Source organism: Panthera uncia, chromosome B4 (assembly GCF_023721935.1).
Source record: "Panthera uncia isolate 11264 chromosome B4, Puncia_PCG_1.0, whole genome shotgun sequence".
NCBI classification, from domain to species: Eukaryota; Metazoa; Chordata; class Mammalia; order Carnivora; family Felidae; genus Panthera; species Panthera uncia.
The window spans coordinates 77,065,146-77,090,574 of NC_064809.1; the positions used below are offsets into that span (position 1 = coordinate 77,065,146).

Below are 25,429 nucleotides of genomic sequence, written 5' to 3' on the forward strand. Positions count from 1 at the left end.
GGTTCACACATGTAATCTGAAAGGAATTTAATCGTTTTGTAGAACCTTAGGTCTAAGTTTGTGTATTTCATAGAATTTTAGGTTTAGGCGATAAGACTTCATGATGAGGGACTGAAATTGTGATTCAGGAGAACTTAGTACTAGTTCTCCCTCTTGTTAACATAACTTTTCTCAAGGCTTTTAATCCTCATTTTCATTGGAAAAGTTAAGGACTAGATTACTAAAATTCTATGATATCCTGTTATTACAGCATAATCTATAAGCTGTTTATACCCAGAGTTAAGGAATAATTTGCTCTAGAAACTATTTTTATGAAGGCATGGGTAAACAAAAATGGTCTGAGGAATAGGATGGAATTGAGTTGTTTTTTGTAAAGAGGGGGATCAACCATAAGGAAAACACTTTGTCCACCCAAAAAGTTAGGAATATGAGAGTTGTCAATAATGTTTAAATACATTTGGAATGAGAGAGACCTTGGTTTGAGTCCTACCTATACTAGGATTACCATCTACTATGCAATTTTTGTAATCTTGGGCACGTTACTAAATCTGAAATCTGAGTTTCCTTTTCTGTAGAATGGGAACAACCTCACAGGGTTGTTATAAAGATAAGATGGGATATAATGAATATAAAATACCTGCACACAGTAACATTCCATAAATAGTTGATACTTTGCTGTATAAGGAATAAGAGTTACTATGATTCTGTTCATAAAAAGCCTGGGTCTTTAAAGGTCTCTAGAAACCAAGAGACAGTGAATACTGAGTTTTTTGCATTGCTAATCTGATACTGACATTTCAGAAGCATTTTCTCTGTGTAAAATGCATTTATTTAAGTGCCTTTTTATCTGTTTTTTTCCTGGTGTGGCTTATTTAATACTGGGTACTTAGCATGGATCTTTTTATTCTCCAGCAACAGTGAGGGGAGTTTGCTCTGATTTCTTAAACATCCACTTTTCTATCCTAGTTTCAACCACTTGGCACAGTAATGATGATGACGTGTATAGGGCACCTCCAATTGACCGTTCCATCCTGCCCACTGCTCCACGGGCTGCTCGGGAACCCAATATCGACCGGAGCCGTCTTCCAAAATCGCCACCCTATACTGCTTTTCTAGGGAACCTGCCCTATGATGTGACAGAAGATTCCATTAAGGAATTCTTTAGAGGATTAAATGTAAGTGTAAAGGTTTACAGCAATTAACTCAATATGAAGAGTAGCAAATTGGCAGTGACCAAGTCTGAATTTCTAAGCTGAGAAAGATTCTGAGGTTGTGTCTAGACTTGGAAGAAATAGGTATATAATTGACTAAGTGGTGTTTAGACCCTTTGGCTGAAAATATTCTCATCCCACACCAATCGTAATCTCAGTCTTATACCTTATTGATACAGAAAGAATCTCTCAGGAACCTATACCTCTTCTCATTAAGAATCTTAAAAGTGATGGGGGGGTGGGTATTGAGGAGGGCACCTTTTGGGATGAGCACTGGGTGTTGTATGGAAACCAATTTGGCAATAAACTTCATATATTGGGGGGAAAAAAAATCTTAAAAGTGGTATACCCAGAGGCACCTGGCTGGCTTAGGAGCATGGGACTCTTCATCTTCAGGTCGTGAGTTCAAGCTCCACATTGGGCACATACATTACTTTTTTAAAAAATGATATACTCAGTTGTTTTGAAAGGTGGAAAGCTCCTCTGAACTCAGGCATTCTTCAGGCTTCTATCAAAATCCTTTTTTTAAGATTTTATTTTTAAGTAATTTTTCCACCCAACATGGGGTTCAAACTCACAACAACCCCAGGATCAAGAGTCACATGCTTTACTGACTGAGCTAGCCAGGTACCCCTCAAAATCACTTTTCAATGTTTGATATGAATACTTGCAGCTGAGAAGGTGTGTAATTTTTATTTTTTTAATTTTTAGTGTTTTTTAACTATTTTTGAGAGAGACAGAGACAGCGTGAGCGGGGAAGGGGCAGAGAGAGAGGAAGACCCAGTCCTAAACAGGCTCCAGACTCTGCGCTGTCAGCACAGAGCCTGATGTGGGGCTCGAACCCACAAACCACGAGATCATGACCTGAGCCGAAGTTGGAGATGTGTAATTTATATTAATGATAGTGTGCTAAAATTATTAAGGGTTCTGTGAGCTTGGTGACACATATAGTGGAATTCACGGTGATTATAGGCCATCTTAAAAAGCTTAAGAGAGGATGTTTGGAATGCTGATCTAGAAGATTTCAAAAAGATGGAAAAGTGAGTATAGAGGTGCTCAGGAGAAGTCCTTTTTCCAAACTTGGATTTAAAAATACTTAAGACTGGGGCACCTGGATGGCTTAGTCAGTTAAGTGTCCAACTTGGATTTCGGCTCAGGTCATGATCTCGCGGTTCATGAGTTCCAGCCCCACATCAGGCTCCATGCTAACAGTGCACAGCCTGCTTGTGATTCTCTCCCTCTGTCTCTCTCTGCACCTCCCCCACTCGCTCGCTCTCAAAGTAAACTTTAAAAAATAAAATACTTAGGACTTGGGGTACTTAGCTGGCTCAGTCAGAGCATGCGACTCTTGATCTCAGGATTGTGAGTTTGACACCCCACGTGGAGGGTAGGTTTTACCTTTGTTTGTTTGTTTGTTTGTTTGTTTGTTTGTTTTAAGGTGCATTTCCTTTAAAGATCTACTCTCTGCATGGGGCATCTGTGTGGCTCAGTCTGTTAAGCATCCAATTCTTGATTTTGGCTCAGGTCATGATATCATAGTTTGTGGGTTCAGGCCCCACATTGGGCTCTGTGCTGGGAGCGTGAAGCCTGCTTGGGATTCTGTCTCTGCCTCTCTCTCTGCCCCTCCCCTGCTTGTACAAGCTCACTTGCTTGCTCTTTCTCTCAAAATAAATAAACTTTAAAAAAAAAAAAAAAGATCTATTCTCTTCTTTCTTTGTTTTTTGACTCCCTTCCTAGATCCTCTTCTCTGCAGTGGGCCACCAACTTCAATGGGTACTTTTTCTGATGTGATTTTTTTTTTTTTTTTAAGAGTTTATTTTTAAGTAATCTCTACATCCAGTGTGGGGCTTGAACTCACAACCCTGAGATCAAGAGTTGTACACTCTACGAATTGAACCATCCAGGCACCCCACAATGTGATTATTTTTTGATTGCCACCTACAAATCATCTTCTCTGTACAAATACGTAGTACAGCTAGAAGGCTGACCTGTTTTTGATTTTACTTTCTTGGCCTCTTCTGTAGAATGCTGAATAATAACCTCTGACCCATTCAAGCTTTTCACTGAATGCTTTAGAACTGGTCTGGAGTTACTTCTCCCTTTCATATTTTGTTCTGCTGTATTCAGGAGTTGAGTTAAACTAGAATTTAAAGAGACTATAACAAAATGTGTATCTCAGGAGCCAGAGTAAAGTATCAGATCAGTGATGCAGAAGAATAACTTGAATACATGCAAAATACTAAAGAAAAAAGTTAAAGGGTGAGAAAATATGTGGAAGCCATCAAAAAGATGGTCAGAAGATAGAGGTGTTTCAAAATGGTTCTAAAATTGGAAATGAAGAGTACGTACCCTGTTGTAAATAATAAAAAATTTTGTGCCAGGTAAAGTTTTATGAAACTTTAAAACGAGGAATTCTGCAAACCTACAATTAGAAAACACAAGGTAACCTCAAAATAAAACCAGGTCACTGTAAATTCTTCTTGTATTTCAAGAGTAAAAATTCAGTAGTTTGCCATCTCAGAATTCAATAGAGGGAGTAAGGCTGGTGGGAGTTTATAATCCAATGTTTGATTCAGCCAAGGATGGTTAGTATACGAAGACAGTAACATTTCTCAGATAATTAAGTCTTTAAAAAATAGACCACCTAGAAAACAACTAAAAATTAGACCTGTAGAATGAGACAGAAGTCAGGGATACAGGGACTACTCTGAATTCGTGTTAATTTTTTTTTTTTAAGGGTTAATTTAGTACTGTTCTAATTGAAAAGGTCTGATGGCATATAGTGAAGTCGCTCTCCTATCCCTTTGCACCAGTTTTCCTCCTGGAAACCACCAGGTTCTTCTTTGTGAATTCTTCAGAGAAATTCATTGCATATACAGTGATTGGGAGGGTGGGGGGAACAAATGAACGAGAACACTTAATTGGGAAATCTGTTTCTTTACTCCTTCAGATCAGTGCAGTGCGTTTACCACGTGAACCCAGCAATCCAGAGAGGTTGAAAGGTTTTGGTTACGCTGAGTTTGAGGACCTGGATTCTTTGCTCAGCGCCCTGAGCCTCAACGAAGAGGTAAAATAAATAAGGTGGGGAGTTTGAGGGTGGGAGCTAACCAGTCTTACACTTATCAATATATTTTTGGTCGGGTCACTGGCTGTTTCAAAGATTGTCATAGTATCTACAAAGAAAAGCACCGTGTGACACTTAACATTCAACATCTAGCAAGTCGTACTTCACTTGAGCAAACTCCGTAGGCCCCAATCATTCAGGGAGGTACTTAGGTGGAAAATTACAGAAGAAACCCACCACACCAACTCTTTTGTTGTTGTTGTTGTTATTGTTGTTGTTGTTTTAATGTTTATTTATTTTTTGAGAGAGAGACAAAGCACCAGCAGGGAAGGGGCAGAGAGAGAGGGAGACACAGAATCCAAAGCAGGCTCCAGGCTCCGAGCTGTCAGCACAGAGCCGGACTCCATGCAGGGGTGGAACTAAAGAGCAGTGAGATCATGCATGACCTGAGGGAAAGTCAGACACTCAACCAGCTGAGCCACCCAGGCATCTCCACCACACCAGGTCTAATAGAAGCTCTCATTTGTTGATTCAGAGCTTTGTCTCCGCTCTCATGGCTTTGCTTTTTCAATATAATCTGACCAGATCAAGGCAGATAGAAAAAATCATGTATATAAGTTTAGTGTTAAAAGGCATTATCTGGTTTTCAGGGAAGTTAATGTTTTTTTTGTGGTTGTAAAGAGTTTGGAAACATTTCTCAGTGGAATGTCGTTTGTAATACATGTTCCTAGGAGTCTCTTAAAGGAAAATGACAGTGAACACTCAGTTCTGCTTTTTAACATTGCCCTTAGATGTTTTTCTATCCAGATATGCCAGCAGTGTAGTAGAGGAGATTTAGCTGTTAATACATAAGGGGGGTATGGGGATTAAATCTAATTATAATTACAGTCATTTGAGTGATTGGTGCCATGTAGTGATTCTTAAGCTAGCACAAGCAGGATATTAAAGCATTCGGTTACCTGTTAGTAACAGAAGTTTCTGGTCTAGGACCTGCTTTTTTTTTTTTTTTTTTTTTTTTTTTCCTCCTCTTTTTTACTTCTAGTGACTAGAAATCAAATTATATCTGGGAAGGAAAGGGGCTCTTTTTTCCATTTTAATGCCAGAAACCCCTCACTTCTTGAGAAGGTAGTTTGTCAAAGTGCAGATTTGGGCCATTTGTGCCATAATTCTATGGTCCAAACCTACCACTTGACACAGTTGAAATCAACACCTCTCAAAATATTTTACCTGTGTCATAATTGAGTTACAGCCATGAAAATCTGAAGTAAATGTCAAATAGGAATAATAATCTAGGTATATAAGTTAAATATATATAAAGCTTAGTTCCAAAGTTTTTCTTTTCAGATCATTTTTAGGTTTTATTAACATTACTCCTTTTTAACTGTTCTATCTGGATAAGGGAAAGAATACCATACAGTTATCTGAAGTTTGTTGAATTATCTATTATGTAAAATGCTGTCATGGTCCAGACTTAGGGGTTTCTTTGTTTCTAGAGATTTCGTCATAGTAGTGTTTAATATAATTCTGGGTGTTTGTAACTAAAATTCACTGTTATCCTTCTTCAACTGTAGATTCTACTGGGAAATGAGGAAAAATCAGCAGTAGAATTTATTGGGTTCAAAGTGTATAAATAAATAATGATGTGGGAAAGGGAAGTCAGAGGGTATCCTGGAGGAACTGATTTATCCAAAGGTAATATTGAGTGAAAGAACTTGAGATAATAGAGACAATGCTTTATGTACTGTTGCTGGTGCATATTAGGGGCTCTATAAATGTCTGAGTGAATAATTGCTCTAGACCCAAATATGCCTTTTATTTAGCTAGTTGCCTGGGAATTATTTCTTGATAAATTGCCTTTGATAGTTAAAAGGCTCATTTTATAAAGTATATATATCTTTATAAAAATGGCTAATTGATGTGGCATTGATACAAACCCAACTTAAATCTGTTAATTCTAAGGGATTATTTCAGTTTTCAAGTCTTTGTAAAGGATTCTTTAGCCAACAAATTGGAATGTTGGCTAGATTACAGTGTTTTTCCTTTATCTTCCTTCCCCCAGTGCTTCTGCTATGCCCAGACGTTCAAGGTCACTCATGGGATTTGTGCATAATGGGGCAAAAGGTTGGTTAATGTGGTCCTATCCTCTCAGTCTCTAGGTAACAGGAGAATTCGAGTGGACGTTGCTGATCAAGCACAAGATAAAGGTAAGAAATCTGATAGAAATCTTCCTGTTTTGTTTTGGTCCTAGGATGACAAAGCAGAGGTGCCTGTTCCCAGAAAATTTTAATAGAGATGCAGAGCAGTAGGCCTGCCTGAATCTGGAGCACTAGTTGCCAGTTAAGGATGATTTTGCTCAAGGGGACATTTGTCAATGTGTGAAGACCTCTAGAGTTGTCAGAACTGGGAAGTGCTACTGACTCCTAACGGGTAGAATCCAGGGATTGCCGCATAAGACACAGCAAAGAATTACCCACCCCAAAATGATGGAAAGACCCTGATTGATCTAGAGGAACATTAAATATGTAATAAATAGATTAGGTGTACCTAGCAGCACAAGAGGGGCCTCATTCATATGTATTTCAGAGGTTCCTGGCCTGTACACAGAATGAGACCTATAGGCATTAAACTTCATGGTTAATTAAATAAACCATGAGGTTTAATACTTACCATGAGGAAGTGAATCACTCAGTTAAGTTGAAGAGTGCGCTTTACGATAATGGGGCATCAAAGTTGGGACAACTTTGTGATGATATGAGGAAGAAATACAGTATGTTGGGGGAAGGCTCTGTGCATGTGACAAATAATCAGGCAAAAGTTTTTGTGGGCTAACTTGTTTTTATTTTATCTCTATAGACCGGGATGATCGTTCTTTTGGCCGAGATAGAAATCGGGATTCTGACAAAACAGATACAGACTGGAGGGCACGTCCTGCCACAGACAGCTTCGATGACTACCCGCCTAGGAGAGGCGATGATAGCTTTGGAGACAGTAAGTTCATTTTTATCGAGTGAGTTTCTTCTGTGTTCTGAGAACTGTTTTGTAATAGGACAGATATGTCAATGTAAATGATCACATTAGCAGAAAGGGAGTAGGAGATACAGAAAAAAATTTTATGATCTTCAAAAGAATTGATAGATGCAGAAAAAGAATTTGATAAATTTATAATTAAGAAAAAACACAAAATTTTGGGGTGCCTGGGTGACTCAGTGGGTTGAGCGTCTGACTTCGGCTCAGCTCATGATCTCACAGTTCATGAGTTCGAGCCCCATGTCAGGCTCTGTGCTGACAGCTTGGAGCCTGGAGCCTGCTTCAGATTCCCTGTGTGTGTGAGACACACACACACACACACACACACACACACACTGACCTTCCCCCGCTCACACTCAGTCTCCCTCAAAAATATACTAACATTAAAAAAATTTTTTTTTAAACCTTGCCAAAGATTAGGCGGGAGATTTCGCTCTCTTTAGGAAATAGTTGTTTATAAAGAAACCCAACAGATCTTACAAAGTAAGGAACTATAAAAAAGTTCGGCAAGATTGCTGGGGTAAGAACATTACACAAAAATTGGCTGCATTACTAGCAGCCAGCAGTCAAAATGGTATTTTTTAAGACACCTTTCAAAATAACAGAAAATTCATTCTCTTCAAAGATACTAAATGTTTACCCTGTACCTGATAGTGTTCAAAGCTCAGGATATAGCAGTGAACAAAACAGACGAGGGGTGCCTGTGGGTGGCTCAGTCTGTTAAGCATCCAGCTCTTAATCTTAGCTACAGTCATGATCTCACGGTTCATGAGTTTGAGCCCCACATCAGGCTCCGCACAGATGGCAAAGAGACTGCTTTGGATTCTGTCTCTCCTTCTCTCTGCCCCTCACCTGTTTGTGCTCTCTTTTTCAAAATAAATACATAGACTTAAAATTCTATCCTCATTGGACATTGCTTATACTAGGGGAGAGAAACTGTGTGCAAATAAATAATTCAAAGAAAGGAAATAGAGAATGTCATGGGGTAAGAGTTGGGGTGAATTACAACGTTTACACAAAGTACCTAAATCTAACAAAAAATATGCAAACCTTTATGGAGAAAGTGAGGCAACTTTATTGAAATATGTGAGGAAAGAATACTAAGTCAATGAAGAAATGACGAGATAGCGGTTTGTCCATATAATAAAATATATGTGTAATGATAAAGTTTAAAACCTATAATGTTGAGTGGGGGGTATAAACATTTGAACAACACTATTATATAGTAGTGTTCATGCATAAATTATAAAAATGTGTGCAGGGTAACATAACTACCTTCGTGACTGGGTGAAGGTAGAAGGAATCCTTTAGCTATATTTGTGACATACTACTTTGAATCTAGTTTATATCTGACTTTTCTATCAAGTCTTTGTGACCAGACAAAGCCTTGGGGAGAACTACCTGAGGTATTGCACGTCAACATTTATGCAAGAGGTTCTGTTGTTAACAGAAATGGCTCTTGAAAGAAAAAGCAGTCAGACCAAGGGTCCTGTTTTGAATCCAGGGACATGACTATTTCCTCACTTGAAACTTTGAGTTTGGAACAAGCAGGATGGATAACAAGAATGAATGTGCTGTTGTTATCCAAAGCTGCCAAGTTGTTAGAGATTCCTATTCCAAGCTTTGGGCCCATAAAAGACACGGGGAAAGGTATAGTTGTACTAAATATTATTGTAAAATCTTAGCAAACATTTGTATATTTCTCGGCCAGCTGTTTTAGTGAGTACAAGCTTATTATCATTTTAATATTACCTAAATAAAATTAAGTATACAGTTCATATGTCTCTCTAGAAATCAAATACATATTTCAGAATAAACACGTGGCTGATTTTTTGTGTTTTGAATTCTTCAGATTCTCTCCTGTGTGTAATTGTTTTACCAACATTAGCATGTCCTTTAACTTACCAATTTAAACTACCAGGGAATGTGGACAAAATGATGTTGTTTCCAAAATTAAATCATGGTTTAAAAGGAAGAAGTCATAAAAATAAAATCCTTGTTTGACCTGTGTGCATGAATTATTAAATTCAAAATGTTTTTAAGTTTGTTTGTTGTAATTGTTTCGTTCATCTCTGGAAAATGAAGTTTTCATATAAACGTTGGGGCTCCCGGGTTTCTTAGAAAATTGGAAGATCTAGCAAGTTAGCCAAAGCTAAATAGCTGCTACCTCCTTTTATAAATGCCTCACACCATTGTAGTTTGCCGCCTGAGCTCTGCAACATTCTTAGATACAAATTTCTGGAATTTAGGCACCTCTGATACTGATATTCATGCATGTGTGTAAAATACAGTTTTCAAGTGTCATAGTAAATACATCTCTTAACTCCGTTTTTAGTGGTTGCTTTTTATAGATGCCCCCTGACTTAACCCATAGCTTGTGCACTCGACAATTTTTTAATATTATACACAACATTCCTGTGAATCTCCTTGTACATGTCTTTATTAAATGTCCTGTTATTTTCTCAGGATAAATTCCTAGAAGTTGAACTGTTGCCCCAGAGGGTGCAAGTGATTTTAAAGTTTTTAATGCATAGTTCTGAATCCAGTTTCAGAGTGGTTGTGCTGTTTTAGACTCCTCAGCAGTGTGGGAATTCACTTACTCCCCCAAACTTGGCCAACACCAGAGGTAGCTCTTACTTACATCTTCACCATTTTGGTGGTAGAAAATGTTCTGTTAATTTTAGTTTCTGTTATTTAAGTAATAGCCAATCACTGTCCTATGTCACATATATTTTTCTCTTTTTGTTTGCCTTCCCAGACTTAGGGCTTGTGTATTTTCCCATACGAAAGTTTTTAAGTGGTCTTTGATTGGTTCTTTGGAACCAATCAAAACTATAGATTTCAATTATATTTCCTACTATATTTGTCTTTAATGCTGAAAATTCATTATGGGCTGTATAGAGATTTTACTCTTCTTTAACTCCCTCATAAATTGTTGACTTAGCATTTATTGAATCAAAAATGTTTAAGTCAAATAACCAATAAAAGTTATTTCAGTACACGTTTCCACTTTGCATTTAAAGTGATTTGTTTTTATAAAAACAGACCTAGCAGTGACTGTGAACTCATGAAACCAAGTTGACCTCGTGGTCTTTCATGCTTCTTCCTATTAATGGTGTCAAAGAAAAGGGAATGACATTGCTTTGTCTGTTTTCTCTCTAGAGTATCGAGATCGTTATGATTCAGACCGATACCGTGATGGGTATCGGGATGGATATCGGGATGGCCCACGCCGAGATATGGATCGATACGGGGGCCGGGATCGCTATGATGACCGAGGCAGCAGAGACTATGATAGAGGTCATTAAAAAACAGCTGCGTTAAATTTCTTTCTTTCAAGAACGTCTTGCTTGCCTTTATTTCCTCTGGTGTGATGATCATAATTTGGGATATATTTACAGGTTACGATTCCAGGATAGGCAGTGGCAGAAGAGCATTTGGTAGCGGGTACCGTAGGGATGATGACTACAGAGGAGGCGGGGACCGCTATGAAGACAGATACGACAGACGAGATGATCGGTCATGGAGTTCCAGAGATGATTACTCTCGGGATGATTATAGGCGTGATGATAGAGGTAATCATTTTCTTTTATTTACTTAATAGGGCAGACCACTGGAGAAACTGATTGAAAAATTATCAGTTATGTCTCAGACCCCTGAAGTGGGTTTTGAAACAGGATAGAACTTACACATTGTAAGAGATAAAGCAGAGCCTAGTAGAAAGAGCATTGGACGAGGATGACAGAATGGAGATAAAGCAAAGGCTAATTCTTTTTAGTTGCCTTAGCATATAGATTTTTCAGTTGAAACTTACTGAATATACAAAGGAGAAAAGGGAAACATTTGCCACGCAGTCTCCTAGCCAGTGATTGGCACTGTGGGTTAAAAACCAAGTGTTGGTGATTTCAGTGCCATTGTGCCACAGTAATTGACACTCAATTAATGGTAAGATGTAAGCGCACCTATTCTAAAATTATGCCCCTAATGTTAATAACACTTAAGTAAAAACATACTGTGTTACAAATCTGACCTCTCACAGCGTATTAATAAATGGCCAGCATCTGTGTTCTGACTTCATTGATATAAAAAAAAAAAAAACTGGTCTAGAATTTCTCTCCAATTATTTTTAGACAGCTTGTCTACTCTTTTTAACATCCCCGTGTTAGCCCTGACTTGGTGCCAAGTGCTTTTTTTAAAACATTGTGCGTTTTTAAAAACATTGCTATTAACCATTTCCTCTATTTCCATGCATGAAACCTAGAAATAACAACTAACATTTATTGAGCATTTACTCTGCACCAACGGTGAGCGGAGTACACTTACAGGTAGTATATGATCTTAAGCATTCTATCTAGTATAGGTACAATTATCATCTCCACTTCACTAGTGAGAAAAGTGGAGGCTTGATATGCGCTTTGAATCTCAACTCCTGACCTTTTTCCTCTCATGCCATTGTTGCCTCCCTCAGTAACTGCACACCTGATCCTTTTTTCTGGTGATCTTGTCTACAGCTCCCTCTAAGATCTGCCCCCTTATCTCCAGAGTAGCTGCCACTGGCTTTGTTCATACTTCATTGCTATGCTCACATTACTAACAAATTTCCCTGCCTCGTTCCATTCTTTACACTGGCCCAAATTGTCTTTCTGGAACAAGAGCTAATTAGATTATTCTTTCATGGCTTTTTTTTTTTTTTTTTTTTTTTTAATAGCACAAGTTGGGGAGGGGCAGAAGAGTGACTGGGACAGAGGATCTGAGGTGGGCTCTGCAGCAATGGCAGGGAGCCCAGTGCGGGGCTCGAACTCAGAAACTGCGAGCTCATGACCTGAGCCAAAATCAGATGCTTAACTAACTGAGCCACTCAGGCCCCCCATTAGATTCTTTTAAAAGCCTTCCTAGTCTCTCCATGGCCTGAAAGATAGCCTTTCTTCTGTTCCTCTGACACAAGGATCTTCATTTTTAGTGCTGTCTCCCATCCCTTGGACATCTACCATTAAGCTGCTCGCTCAGTTTTCTAGACTTTCAGGAGTCCCCACTTGGAAGCCTTCACAGGTTTCCCCAAACATAGCCCCAGTCTAAGAACTTCCATATGGATAAATCTATTTTGTCCAGTTTAGCATACTGTATTCTTCTTTATTTTGATTCTCTGCTGAATTGCACCCCTTGCAGGCAGGAACTAAATAGTACCCCCAACTGTCATATTCGTGGCCTTAGAATGATATCTAAAATATAGGTGCTCAGATTATATGTTGAGTTGGTAAAATAAATGGAAATTAGCAGACGGAGAAGAAAAGGATGTTATTGGGTACTATAGTGAAAGGAGCATAAAGTTGCTTTGATTTCATCCTTTGATCCACAAAGTACTAACTGTAGGGCTTAAATGAGTTAACTCTTTCTGACCCCCAGTATTACCCTATAAAAGGGAAGTTAATGAGCCCTTCACAAAGTTATACGTATTAAAACTGTATCAGTTAGAGGTACCTGGCTGGCTTAGTCAGAGGGTATGACTGGACCTTGGGGTCATGAGTTCAGGCCCCATGTTGGGTACAGAGATTACTTAAAGATCAGATCTTTTTGAAAAACCGTATCTTGGAAGTTTATATAAATTGGCAGTTAAAAACCCGTCTAGAAAATTTAAATCTCAGGGTGCGTGGGTGACTCAGGTAAGCCTCTGACTCTTGGTCTCAGGGCCATGAGTTCAAGCCCTACATTGGGCTCTGCTCTGAGCATGAAGCCTGCTTAAAAGGAAAAAAAAAAATAACATTGCCAAATGATACCCTTTTTTTGTAGATACATATATATGTTCTGTAGTGAGAGTATAAAGACCTGCATGGGGATGATAAAACCCGAATTCAGTGTAATGGTTGTGAGAAGACCGAACACAGTTAGGCGTGTCATCAGAGGAATGCTACTCAGGAACCTTCAGTGGGTATTGTAGTGTTTTATTACTGAAGCCAGGTGGCTGACACATAGGCCTTATACTTTCTTTATCTTTGGTATGTCGGAAATACTTAAGATAAATACTAATTTTGAGAAATAGGATTTCCTTGAAACTTTCTGACAACTTGGATCCAAAACGAAATCAAATTCCTTTAGACTTTGTAATCAGCTATTCAGTGTTCTATACTGTACTCTGTGAATCGCTCTAAGTTTATACTACACAGAGAGACAAGAGTATAGGCAGTAGAGTCTTACTGTTACAAGCTCTTACTTAATGAAGTAATCTGTCGTCCAGACCACATTTTTGACCAAGATACTCTTCCATCCAATAGTTTATCATAGACCGTTCTTCCCAGGTAATCAGTAATCGTGATGACTTACCATTTAAATTTTTACCCTTTTTTAGTCTTTCCCTCAGTCTGGCACTGCATCATCGGCATGGTAGTGGAAAGATTGATTGGACTTGGTTATTTAAGCCACGCATTTTCTAATGATCTCCCTTCCCTGCTGGATTGGTTAGGCCACTACTCTGAATCCCATAGAGGGTTTTAGAAGAGCTGCATCTGGGAATCTGGCTTTCAGCCATCAGCTTCTGGTGATTTTGAAGAACTATTACTTAGAGTTTTATTTAACTTAGGTCCCCCCCAAAGACCCAAACTGAATCTAAAGCCTCGGAGTACTCCTAAGGAAGATGATTCCTCTGCTAGCACCTCCCAGTCCAGTCGAGCAGCCTCTATCTTTGGAGGGGCGAAGCCCGTTGACACAGCTGCTAGAGAGCGAGAAGTAGAGGAGCGGCTACAGAAGGAGCAGGAGAAACTGCAGCGCCAGCTGGATGAGCCCAAGCTAGAGCGACGGCCTCGGGAGCGGTGAGCTTCCCCTCGACTGTGGGCTTCCTGTCCACGAGTCTAGTGGCTTCTGGGGGGGGGGGGGGGGGGGGGCGTGCATCCCCTAGGGCACACTTGGGAAATTCATGGAGACCTTGTTGGTTGTCACTGGCATTTAGTGGACGTGGGCTGGGACCGCTAGGCATGCTGGAGCGTATGGGACACTTTTCATCCAGTGAAGGGTTGCCTGTTGCTCACAATTTGTAAAAGGGCTTAACCGGGCTTAAACTGTAACAAATATAAATTGGTGGTAATTGGTGCTAATTTAATATAGGAATTGTCAAATTATGGCCTGTTCCTTTTTTAATAAATAAAATTGATCAGGGGCGCCCTGGTGGCTCAGTCGGTTAAGCATCTGACTCTGTTTCAGATCAGGTCATGATCTCATAGTTCATGAGTTTGGGCCCCCATGTCGGGCCTCTGTGCTGACAGCCCAGAACCTGCTTGGGATTCTCTGTTTCCCTCTCTCTCTCTGTCTCTCCCCCACTCACATTCTCTCTCTCTCTCTCTCTCTCTCTCTCCCTCCCTCCCTCCCTCCCTCCCTCCCTCCTCCTCCCTCCCCCAAAATAAACATTTAAAAAAAAATAAATAAAAATAAAGTTTATTTGACCCAGTAAAGAAAATTGCCAAACCTTGCTTTAGTATATGAAGTAAAGCCCCACCTTGGTGAGGCAAGTGATTGAACCTCTTTCCAAGTTACTGGGGATAAAGTAGAGAGAAAATGTTTTTGCCTATATTAGACGTAAGTTGTAAGTTATTTTCCATTTATTTTTACTTGTGTGTGTGTTACTTACTTTATCCAAGGGTATTTCAGGATCATAAAGGAGTCGTTGCTTAAAATGTTTATTATTGAAAGGTGGCACTGGATCTAATAGGGTAGAAACGTTCTGAAAAATGGCCTAGTTTTGAATGACTTGTTGAATTGTGTTACCAGTAAGGGAGGAGGGCTGGAGATTATGTAGGAGAATGTTCTTAACCCTAGTTGGTGCTTGCTGAAGTATTTAGAGCCAGAGTATCTTCATGTCTGCAGCTTTCAGATGGTTTGAGAGACAAGATGCACACACGCACCCACAAGTAAAGCAAGCATGATAAAATATCAATAAGTGATGGTTCTTGAAGGGGCAGCATGGGTCCATAATGGCCTTCATTTAGCTGGACATATGTTTTGTTTTGTTTTTTTAATCTCTTTATACAGACACCCAAGCTGGCGAAGTGAAGAAACTCAGGAACGGGAACGGTCCAGGACAGGAAGTGAGTCATCACAGACTGGGACCTCAGCCACATCTGGCAGAAGTAAGTCAGACCAGGGTGGGTATCATGTTATCGCCCTTTTCCATAAAGTAGCCATAACCAAACTATGCAGAGCCTTTGGGGTGTTAAATTCAGTCATGGACATTTTATTTGGGTTAGCATAGATTGGAGTGTCACATCTCATGGTTTGAAAAATCTGAGAAATAGGTACCAGAAGTGATGTAGGTGACCTGTTTAATAAGCTTCCACTAAAGAGTATACTTGACTGCTGGATTTTCTCTTCCTTTTACGGACATTCCAGAGTTTTCCTTTACATAGAGTAGTCACAGTCCTACAGCTCTGTCTGAGCTGCTCCCAGGGCCAGCCTTTTTGGATGTCCTGTGCAACCGGAGCAGTGTCTCAAGCAATGATCTTCTGCTCTTCATCCATCCTTCCTTCCTGCCTTGAATTCATTGATTCGTCACACATATGTTTAGTGTTTTGGAAACAGCAGTTCAATTATAACACCTCCCTTACCTTATTATTGTGAGCCAGTGTTTTTTTGTTTTCTCCTCTCATCTCCAAACTGATTTGTGCTTGAGCACTTCAAAGTATGGCTCAAGGATGAATTTCCAAATCACCTCAGCCAAGTGTTGCAGAAGTTTTCTGTCAAACATTCATACTGGAGTAGCCTTTTAGTGACAGGACAATAATGCCTCTCTTTGTAGCGAGGTGGGAGTATGATGGTTGGGTTGGTTATATACCTCCTGAGGAGATTGCACTTAATGTAGGAAGAATCTAACAAAATAAACTGTCAGTTTTGAGGAGATATTTAGTGCCTTTACGAAAAAAAAAAACATGATGTAGGTTTTGTTTTTCATAAATGTATATCCCATTTTGTTCTATGTATGTGGATTTGAGGCTGCATCAGGGTCCTCTTCACACATGTATGTGTATCCTCCAAGTACAAACATTTTAACACAAAATGTAGCAAGGCTATAATCCCGAAGTAAAGAGTACTAGTTCCTAGGAAAGGAGGTGGCTGTCCTTGGAAAGCTCTTGTATTTCCTATTTTTCTTGCATCCTTAAAACATTTTCTCAGAGTAACATGTGGTAACCACTAGTTTGGGGATAACTTATCTGTTGGGAGTCAGATGGGGTCTATATTTAAGAATAATGATGAAGAGCGGTAAACTTGGGTGTGGACCATTTTCTATTCTGTCTGATTGTAATAGATGGTTGTATAATAATTTCTCTTGATAATTTAACCTTCCTACTCTGACTTAACAGATGCACGAAGGAGAGAGAGTGAGAAGTCTCTAGAAAATGAAACACTCAATAAGGAGGAAGACTGTCACTCTCCAACTTCTAAGCCTCCCAAACCTGAACAACCTCTAAAGGTAATGCCAGCCCCTCCACCAAAGGAGAATGCTTGGGTGAAGCGAAGTTCTAACCCTCCTGCTCGATCTCAGAGCTCAGACACAGAGCAGCAGTCCCCTACAAGGTGAGTCCGCTTAGAAGCATAGCAGCTGCTTAGCTGTAGAATCTTAAACATTGTGATACCATGGTAGAAAGTGCCCTGGATGGGGTATCTGGGCAGCCCAGTCAGTTGAGCCACTGACACTTGGATTCATTTCAGGGATTTTAAAAAATTATAAAGAAAAAGTGCCTTACATAGCAGCTTTTAAGTTACGCTCTTTGCTCTCAATTCAAATTCAGTGGTGTGCTGGAGCTGGCTCATTAAAGCTAATTGTTCAGCTTTCTAGAGTTTTGATAACTGGTTGGCATCACTTTGGCTGCTTGAAACCTGCAACCTGGTCATCAGAACCTGCTGCAACCACATTTGGCAGCGTGGCTTTGGGGGGTCGATTCACTTCCCTAAGTCTTAGGATCCTCATGTGTAAAATAGAGAATTGTATTCACCTTGTGTGATCGTGATGATTCTACAGGACATGGTACTTAGTGAGTGTTCATATAATTGCTTTCATTGTTGTCTTTTCTATACTCTAATGTTCCACAATGTTAAGTCTGTATTTTTGGTTCTCTGTAAAGCTTACTACTTTATAAGTTTCTTACCGGTTCTTTCCCTAAGACTGATAAACTTGATTACATGTTTTCCTTCTAGTGGTGGGGGGAAAGTAGTTCCGGCTCAACCATCTGAGGAAGGACCAGCAAGGAAAGGTAAGACCAAAAGGAAGTTGGTTTTTCACATAGGTAAGAGGCCTAAATAAAAAGCCTATAAAGATAAAGGAGTCCCTAAATAATTGAACTTAAGTGTAATTTTGCACCTGTTTTTGTATTAAAGGTTCTTAGATTATCTGCCTTTTCTTGCCAGTAGAGGGCAAAAGTGGTCTCTTTGGAAAAAGCATGGAGTCCTGCCCTTTCCTGGTAGAACATTTCTTTGAAAGGGGAAAAAAAGAATCAGAAGGAAATTAACATGCTCAGTCCAGATTAGAAATGTCACCATCTGCAAGGCCAAGGTCACTACAACAGCGTCATAGTCCTTATTTCCAGTTTGCTCTTCGTGATGGCATAACCCTGAAGTGGAATTTTTTAGTGGGTCTTATTTGGGGGCGAAAGGAATGTGGAAAGAAGGGTTTAGGAGAGAAATCTGGGTTGGGGTGAGGTTGAGTTTCCCTCAGTGCACATGGGCACACTTTTCTGCAGCTGAAGGGATACTTAGGAGAGGGACAGTACTTAATATTTTACTTGCCTTCAATTTATTTTTGCATCTTCACACAAACAGATGAAAGCAAAGTAGATGGGGTGAGTGTCCCAAAAGGCCAAAGTGGGAACTCCAGCCGTGGTCCAGGAGACGGAGGGAACAAAGACCACTGGAAGGAGTCAGATAGGTATGGGTGTTCTCTCTTGTCATTTGTAATCTTTCATCTGATGCTGGATACATGTGTCCCTGTAGTTAAGAAGTTCTTGGTTCTCCAAGTGTTGCCATATCTCCTATGGTAAACAAAGGAAAGTCAACCAGTGTGGACAGTTAACAGTTCCAAGAATCTGGAAGCAAAATGTCCAGATAGCAAGCACTGTTGGCTGGAGGGGCCTGTTCAGTGCCTCCCACCTGCTTGTGGGTGTTGTGAGAGTCCTCTCCTAAAGACATGGTTTTACACTTATATCTCTGCAGGAAAGATGGCAAAAAGGATCAAGACTCCCGATCTGCACCTGAGCCAAAGAAACCTGAAGAAAATCCAGCTTCCGTAAGTGTTAGATGCTAATAGATTTCCCTCAGCTCACGTTTGCCATTGAACTCCTTTATGCTTGGGGCTGGAATCCGAGTGGTTGGAAATTGTCAATCAGGCATCGTTGCTTGTTTGAAATTGTAAAAGAAACTTAGTTTTTTCCAGTTTTCTGCCTTGCAGTCTCACTACTCTTACTCCCTCTCCAAGATAAAAGGAGGTGGAGGTCTCCTGTAAGAACACCTGGGCCTCTGGCCTAGCCTCCCTAGCTACTCCTGGCCAGCGTAAAATGCTAATGAACAAGGAGGTGGGCCTGACCTGGCCCCTCCCTTTTGCCCAAGTATCATTGTCCTGTTTCTTGGGTTTTGTTGTGCGAGTTCAAGGCTTTGGTGATTTTCTCACTCGTCTATTCCAGAAGTTCAGTTCTGCAAGCAAGTATGCTGCTCTCTCCGTTGATGGCGAAGATGAGAACGAGGGAGAAGATTACACCGAATAGACCTCTGCATCCTGTGCTTTCTCCTAGTCTCTCCACCCTGGAACATTCGAGAGCAAATCAAACCTCTATCCAGACAATAAAACTCACCATCTCCTGGAGACCTTTCTTAACTTTTTTTAAAAAAAACAAAAAACAAAAAAACAAAATGAAATGAAATCCTTTTGCATGCTGCTGCAGCCTTTAAAGTATTGAACTAACTGGAGAATCGCCAATGTAGCCAGAGAGAAAGAGACGTACAGCTTTTAATGGAAAAGTTGTGCATTTTTACGACACATGCAGTTGCCTGTGTGATTAGTGCCTGGGGGCCTCCATTTAGCAAAACGGCAGTGACAGTGATGCAGTGTCTGGATCTGGTTGGGCAGTAGGACACGTTTAAGGAAGGGTGAGAGTTCTACCTTTTCATTCTTAATATCCTATTGTGGCACATATGAATTCTCAAACATTACCTGAATAAATTTTCCATCCTCGGAAAGGTAGGCTTAGTCTCTCAAGTTGTTTTTTAGTCTCCAGGAGGCTGCCAGCCCCTCTTAATTCTGAGTTACTGGGGCCAGCCTAGGGGGAATTACTTCATTTTTACCCCCCAGGGGGGTAGTGGAGAGTGAGTCTATAGGCCACAAAAGAATAGGGACTGCTCGGTGACCAAAATAAGTGGGAAAAGTTGTGGTTTGAAAAGAAGCTGTGGGGAGGTGATGGATTATTTTGCACCAGTAATAAGGGGAAATGGTATGACCTCCAGTAAACACCAAGTGGTTACTTCCTGGAGCAGGAAGCACTTACGGGTCATGGGAATTCCCAAGTCTTGTATGTCCTGGTTTTGCCCTTCCTTAAACGCCATCCTTCCTGAAAGTTCACATCCATCTACATTCTGCTGAAATCTTGAAGCTTTAAAAATGTAGACTCTTGTCCTGGGCTTCTGATCTTAATGCTACTTTTTGCTGTCACCTCCCAGAAAGCAGCTTCTATTTAAATCACATACCTGATCTAGGCATTCTAGACCCGCCCCAGGGAGCAGAAGCTAATGAGGAATCACTGCTTTTCTCAAGCAAATCTTGGCTCCTTCATGTCTTTTGACTCTCACTCCTTCCCTCCATTCCTGCTCCTACTTCTTTGACTCCTTTTACACCTCAGAAGATTATAGAATTAATGGTCTTAGGTGGTGAGTGAGGGTGGATAAGTAGGGTCAAATTGTGAGCCGTTCTTATGACCTTGATTGGGGCTTTTTTTTTGTTTTTACAAGTTTCCTTCTCTCCATTGAAATCCCACACCAATGTTTGGATTGATGATGTGGCCTCAACCAATGTGTGGTTTTTTGGTGGGTTTGTGTTTCTTTGTTGTTTTGTTTTTGTTTTTTTAGCTTCCCTTGAGAGAATAAATGATAATGGAGAGAACTGTGTGACAAGGTCCTGGTTTCTCTTGCAACACAGTAGCTTACCTTGCCTGCTTTTATGTGCACCTTTGTACCGTCAGCCTGGTAGACGGCATCCTTCGGGGTGATCTCAGTCTCTCGTTCACAAGCCCTTCACCCATCGGTCCTAGATTAGACCCTGTCTGGCCACGCAGACCTATTGGTTTAGGAGTGCTGCAGCAGTGGGCATAATGAATGAATCGTTTAGCCAGTGGACATAAAGAGACTTACCAAGTGAAGTAACTAAATAATTGGCTTGGATTGGCCAGTAGCCAGGAAGTGGCTTTTAGAGATACCCAAGGCTGAAAGGGGTTTGTTTTTGGGGTTTGTTTGGTTGGGGTTTTTTTGTTTTTTGGTTTTTTTGGTTGAAAAAAACAAACCATTTGCTGTAGATGAAAAAGTAGGGTTTGCCCTCTACAGGTCTACTTCCAAATAGATGTCTCCAAAAAAGCTGTTTTTGTTTGTTTGTTTTTTTTTCCCCATTCCCCTCTCCTGCCCCCATTATAACAGAAACGGGTTATGTCCCGCTCCTTAATACGTGTAAAATTTGTACAAAATATCTTCTATGAAAATGATTTGTAATCTGTAGACTTAATACCTGGGAGATGTCTTGAGATGTAAAATCCCATCCTTTGGGTTGTGGGGTTTTTTTTTTTGTTTTCTCCAAATAAATCTGATCTTTAAAGTTCACTTCAATGCTGAAATTCTTTTGACCATATACTCCACTCCTGTGCCTTTACAGGCTCCCCACCCCTGTCTCCGAAGTCCTCTGGGCATTAGATACTGTCCTGGGCTAGGGGTGGGGTTACCAGGGGAACCTTTACTGAGGCCCAAGAACTGGGAATTAGCATCCACTCCCCTCCAGCATTTTTGCCTGGTGGTAACTAATATTTGAAAGTACCTGCAGTCCATTTCCTACTTCATGGCCTGGAGGCCGTGCCTCCACCCCTCCACTCAGCAGTCTGCAGAGGCACTGCCTCCACATTCCGTGCTACATGGCACAGGCAGGCTGGGTTCTTGTTGATGAGCTGGTCTGGGTTACAACGGAGGCCCCAGATGCAGTGGGAAATTTCCAAATGGCTAGAGATGGGCTGTTCTGTGTTGCAAGGCAGGAAAGAGGTTAGGACCGTGGCAGAGAATCCTTAAGGTCACGATGGGGTGAAGCAGAGAAAGCCCAGGAAAGCTCAGTCAACAATTTGGGGGAAGATTGGGCGGGGGGGGGGGGGGGGGGGGGGCCGGCGCGGGGGCCCACCGACACAAGTGGCTTTCCTAGGCCCATCGCAGCAACTGCAGTTGTGGTTCTTGACGGTGCACTGATCTCTTCAGATGTGGAGGGGTAAGAGGCTCAGCATGCTGTGCGGACTCAGCTTTCCATGTGGAAAAGGAAGCTTTTAGGTGGGAAGGAAACAGGCCGCTGCCCAGGCTGCCTGTGGAACCCACCTCCACTGCCCGCATCGGTCTGCCACTTTCTCCAAGCCCTCATTTCCAGCCACTCGCCAGAGGGTGGGTAAATGACGATGGAAAGGAGACTAGGGGCGCCTGGGTGGCCCAGTCCGGCTTTCGGCTCAGGTCATGATCTCATGGTTTGTGGGGTGGAGCACAGAGCCTGCTTGGGATTCTCTCCTCTCTCTGCCCCTCCCCAGCTGGCACGCTCTCTCCCTCCTCTCCCCACCTCAAAAAATAAAAGAATACGAGTGGGAAAGGCTAACTTCAGAGAGATTCATGTTGGTTGGGCACAGGAAGGGTAAAGAAGGAGCTCCCTGTACTGTGTCCCAAGAGGGTACTCGAAATCCAAGGGAAAGGTAGGCGCTGGTACAACCCCCATCTTCAGAAGTAGATCCCATGACCGGTGCGCCCTGTCAACCTGCCGTAAATCAGAAGGGTACAGGTATAGCATCTGACTTTACAAGGGTCACTTCTAGGCTGCTCGGATCCTGAGTTAAGTCCACGTAGCTTAGCTTCTCCTAAACAGAATCAAGCACCAGGCTCTGGATCCCAAGGCAATGAGGGTCCCAGTTAGTGCCAAAGGCGTCCCCTAAAGTGCTAAGCAAGCTCACAGCATCTGGTTTCTCAGGAAGTGGGAGAGCTACACATCTGCTCCTGGGAAGCATTATTTCTCAAATAAAACCTTGTCTCCTGGCAACCGTCATAGCCCCCAGGGCCACAAGTGAAGGGGGGACTCGACTTCCCTCACCCTCCCGCCTCCCCAGAAAGGAGTTTGGAAGAGGCGAGCTGTGCTGCTCCACACCCAGCTGCAGCAACCTCCCGGTTGGACAATACACCCTCTGTCCTCTGTCCTGGCCAGCAGATCCGCCTCTGGAGTGAGCTCTGCCCCTTCCCCCGCTCTTCCTGGTTCCCAGGGCCCAAACCCTCCACTCAAATCCTCCTGACCCAGTGCTCTCCCCGCCAGGATAGCCCATGCCCCTCAAAGCCCTCCCACCCCAAGGATCTGAGCACACTCAGTCACAGGCATGGGATCGCCCCAGACCTTGGAAGAGGGGGTCCAGCCTTCGGTCCCAAGATGGGCTGCCCTCTGCATAGTCAAGGTAAGAAAACCTGCATGGAGGGAGGGGTCAGAAGGGGTCATGATACTGTTCCTGAAATGCTGTTTCACCTTTGCTAACATCATCCTGTCTTCCTTCTCCCTTTCCCCTCCCTTCTGAAGCTTCTGTTGCTCTGAACTGGTAGTCAGGATGTCTGGCTGGCTCCATATGCCACCCGTGTTCACAGCACTCCCAGCAAGCCACCTCCTGTGGATAATTTTTCACTCTCAACCTTCCTCATCAGCTTCCCTCCTGCAGCCCCCTCGGCCCCTGGTCCCCAGGTTGACAGCAGGAATCAAGTCTGAGCTGAAAGTTCAGCTGCCCATCTTATGACTCTCCCAATTCCTTGAAACCTCAAAAGTTCCGTAGGGACAACCACACCAGCATGAGTGTGAGGCTGAAGCCCTGCCTACCTCTCTGGGATCCAATCAGGTGCCTCTTCTCTGAGCACCAGTCTCTCCTTGGTACCTTTAAACATTAGAACTTGGGGTATCTGGCTAGCTCAGTAGGAACAGCATGCAACTCTTGATCTCAAGGTAGTGAGTTCGAGCCCTACACGGGGTGTAGAGATTACTTAAAAAAAAAAAAAAAATAGAACCTACTAACCCCCTTCGGCAGGCATCCCAGGCACCCAGCCAAAGACCCTAATGAACTCTGGAAAGGACACGATTTTTAAAAAACTAGCTAAGACTCCGAAGAAACGAGCAAATTTTCATGCCTCATGTGTCTCGGTTACATAATCAAATCTTACCAAAATACACACAATGACCTTCAACCCTGCCCCCTTCCCGCTAGCCTCTGATCCCGGTCACTCTCCTTGGGGCTTACCCAAAACTCCTGCCTCTCCCCTCCTCCCAGTGCCTCCCCACCTCTTCCCTCCTGCACCCCATTCCAACCCCCCAGCCCTCCCTCCAGCTCCCAGCAGTTCCCACTGCTCTAACCTCTGAGATTGAGACGACCTACTGGACACCAACTCAGCCAAGAGCAGTAAGCTCTAGGCTCCCCAGTCCCAGCCACACCCACCCCTTCCAAATGCCAGTCTCTGAGGGATCGCATTGTCACCGTGCCTCTCCCCCCAGCTGCCAGATTGGAATCAGAACCAGACTTCCCAGCCTTTGCCAAAGGCAAGATGAGCAGAGACGACCCAGTTGGGAGCTGAGACAGGGAGGGACAGAGGGCTTTGCAGCTGGTGGTACTGGCTGCCTTGAGCAGGCACTGGACATTGAGCCCTGGGCACTGGCTTCTCAGAATCCACACCCCCAACACACACCAGTTTTCATCATGGAAAATTCAGTGGGGAGGGTGAGGGAGGGCAGGAGGGAGTTCCAGGAAGTACTCAATACTAGAGAACACTGGTGAATCTGAGAATGGGAGTAGATTCAGTTTCTGAAAAGACATCCCTTCCCTCTATCTTCCCCTCCAGGGTGACCCAACTCAAATCACCCCCAGGGCCCATTAGTTTCTAACCAGTATCAGATCCTGACCCTGGAAAAGAAGGGAATGAGATTAGACCACAGACTGAATGAACTTCCATCTCCACTGGGAAACCTGTGACTTGAGTTATATAGGAGGAGGGAGGACTTTCTTTATAAGCAGAGTCAGGGAGTGGGAATGACGGTCCAGGTCCAGTTCCAAAGCAGAGCGATGGATGATGGGCTGACTGGAGCTGCTTAGGGGGTGGGAGCTTGCACTTGATGTGGAGGTCCTCAGCTTCGAGTCCTTTGGAGACAATAGGTGGCCTAGACGTCTCCCCTGTGGCAGAGGACTAGGGAAGGGTGTCCAGCGACTGGGGACACAGGGGGCAGCAGGTATCTTTGTCTGAATCTGGCGCCCCTTGAGTAGGTGGGTCCTGACTTTGGGGTCAGGCTCAATCCCAAATACTCCCCGCGGAGGGGGCGGATGAGAGGCTGTTTCTAACGCCTTCTGGACCCATGGCCGCTTTTCTTCTACGTCTGTCTGGTTCCTGTGTTTTGTTTTGCTTCTTGCTGTGTCCTGCCGGCTAGTCTCCCCGGGGCTCGGAGAGTTTCTCGGCTCTGCGTCCTGCGCGTCCGCCTCCTCACACTCTCCCCATCCCGGTCTCTCCTGTCCCCGAGCGCCCCTCCGCCAGTCTCCGCGTCCCTCCTCGCCCCGGGGAGCGTGGGCCCGCAGGAGAAGGTGGGGACGACGAGAGGGAGAAGGAGGAGGCCGAGGGGCGGGGAGCGGGGGAACGTGGGGATTGGAGCCGGGAAGGAGGGAGGAGAGCAGCGCGGGAGGGAGCGAGGGCGGGCGCGGGGCGCGGCGGGCGCAGGAGGGAGCCCGGGCGAGCGCGGCGCCCGCTCCCGCCTCCTCCGCCTCCTCCGCGGCCGCTCGGCGCGGGCCCGGCAGGATGGGCCGGTCCGGGGGCTCCCCCTGCTGCTGCCCCGCCCCGGCGCGCCCCCGCCCCGCCGGGCGCCCCCCCCCCCGCT

The 25,429-nt window shown here is 43.0% G+C and overlaps 1 protein-coding gene and 1 long non-coding RNA gene across 4 annotated transcripts in view; one reads left to right on the forward strand and one right to left on the reverse strand.

Annotated features, from left to right (window-relative positions):
- The window catches only part of EIF4B (eukaryotic translation initiation factor 4B), a 29,858-nt gene extending 8,726 nt beyond the window's left edge, over positions 1-21,132 (forward strand). For 2 of the 3 annotated variants that reach the window (XM_049625557.1, XM_049625556.1), the window contains exons 3-15: positions 967-1,175; positions 4,162-4,278; positions 6,425-6,479; positions 7,129-7,263; positions 10,465-10,602; positions 10,704-10,877; positions 13,877-14,105; positions 15,319-15,416; positions 16,644-16,857; positions 17,479-17,534; positions 18,100-18,205; positions 18,490-18,562; positions 18,957-21,132. In XM_049625557.1, coding sequence (XP_049481514.1) covers positions 967-1,175; positions 4,162-4,278; positions 6,425-6,479; positions 7,129-7,263; positions 10,465-10,602; positions 10,704-10,877; positions 13,877-14,105; positions 15,319-15,416; positions 16,644-16,857; positions 17,479-17,534; positions 18,100-18,205; positions 18,490-18,562; positions 18,957-19,037 — 1,685 coding nt within the window. In that variant the 3' untranslated portion in view covers positions 19,038-21,132. Of the gene's footprint in view, positions 1-966; positions 1,176-4,161; positions 4,279-6,424; positions 6,480-7,128; positions 7,264-10,464; positions 10,603-10,703; positions 10,878-13,876; positions 14,106-15,318; positions 15,432-16,643; positions 16,858-17,478; positions 17,535-18,099; positions 18,206-18,489; positions 18,563-18,956 lie in introns of all 3 variants that reach the window. The other variant, XM_049625555.1, reaches the window with a different exon arrangement.
- A 900-nt stretch (positions 21,133-22,032) lies between these two features.
- Positions 22,033-25,415, reverse strand: LOC125919108 (uncharacterized). Its single transcript, XR_007456672.1, has 3 exons — positions 23,399-25,415; positions 22,931-22,998; positions 22,033-22,306 (listed from the first exon to the last, which is right to left on the reverse strand). It is a non-coding gene; the product is annotated as an uncharacterized LOC125919108 (long non-coding RNA).
- Positions 25,416-25,429: the final 14 nt, after the last annotated feature.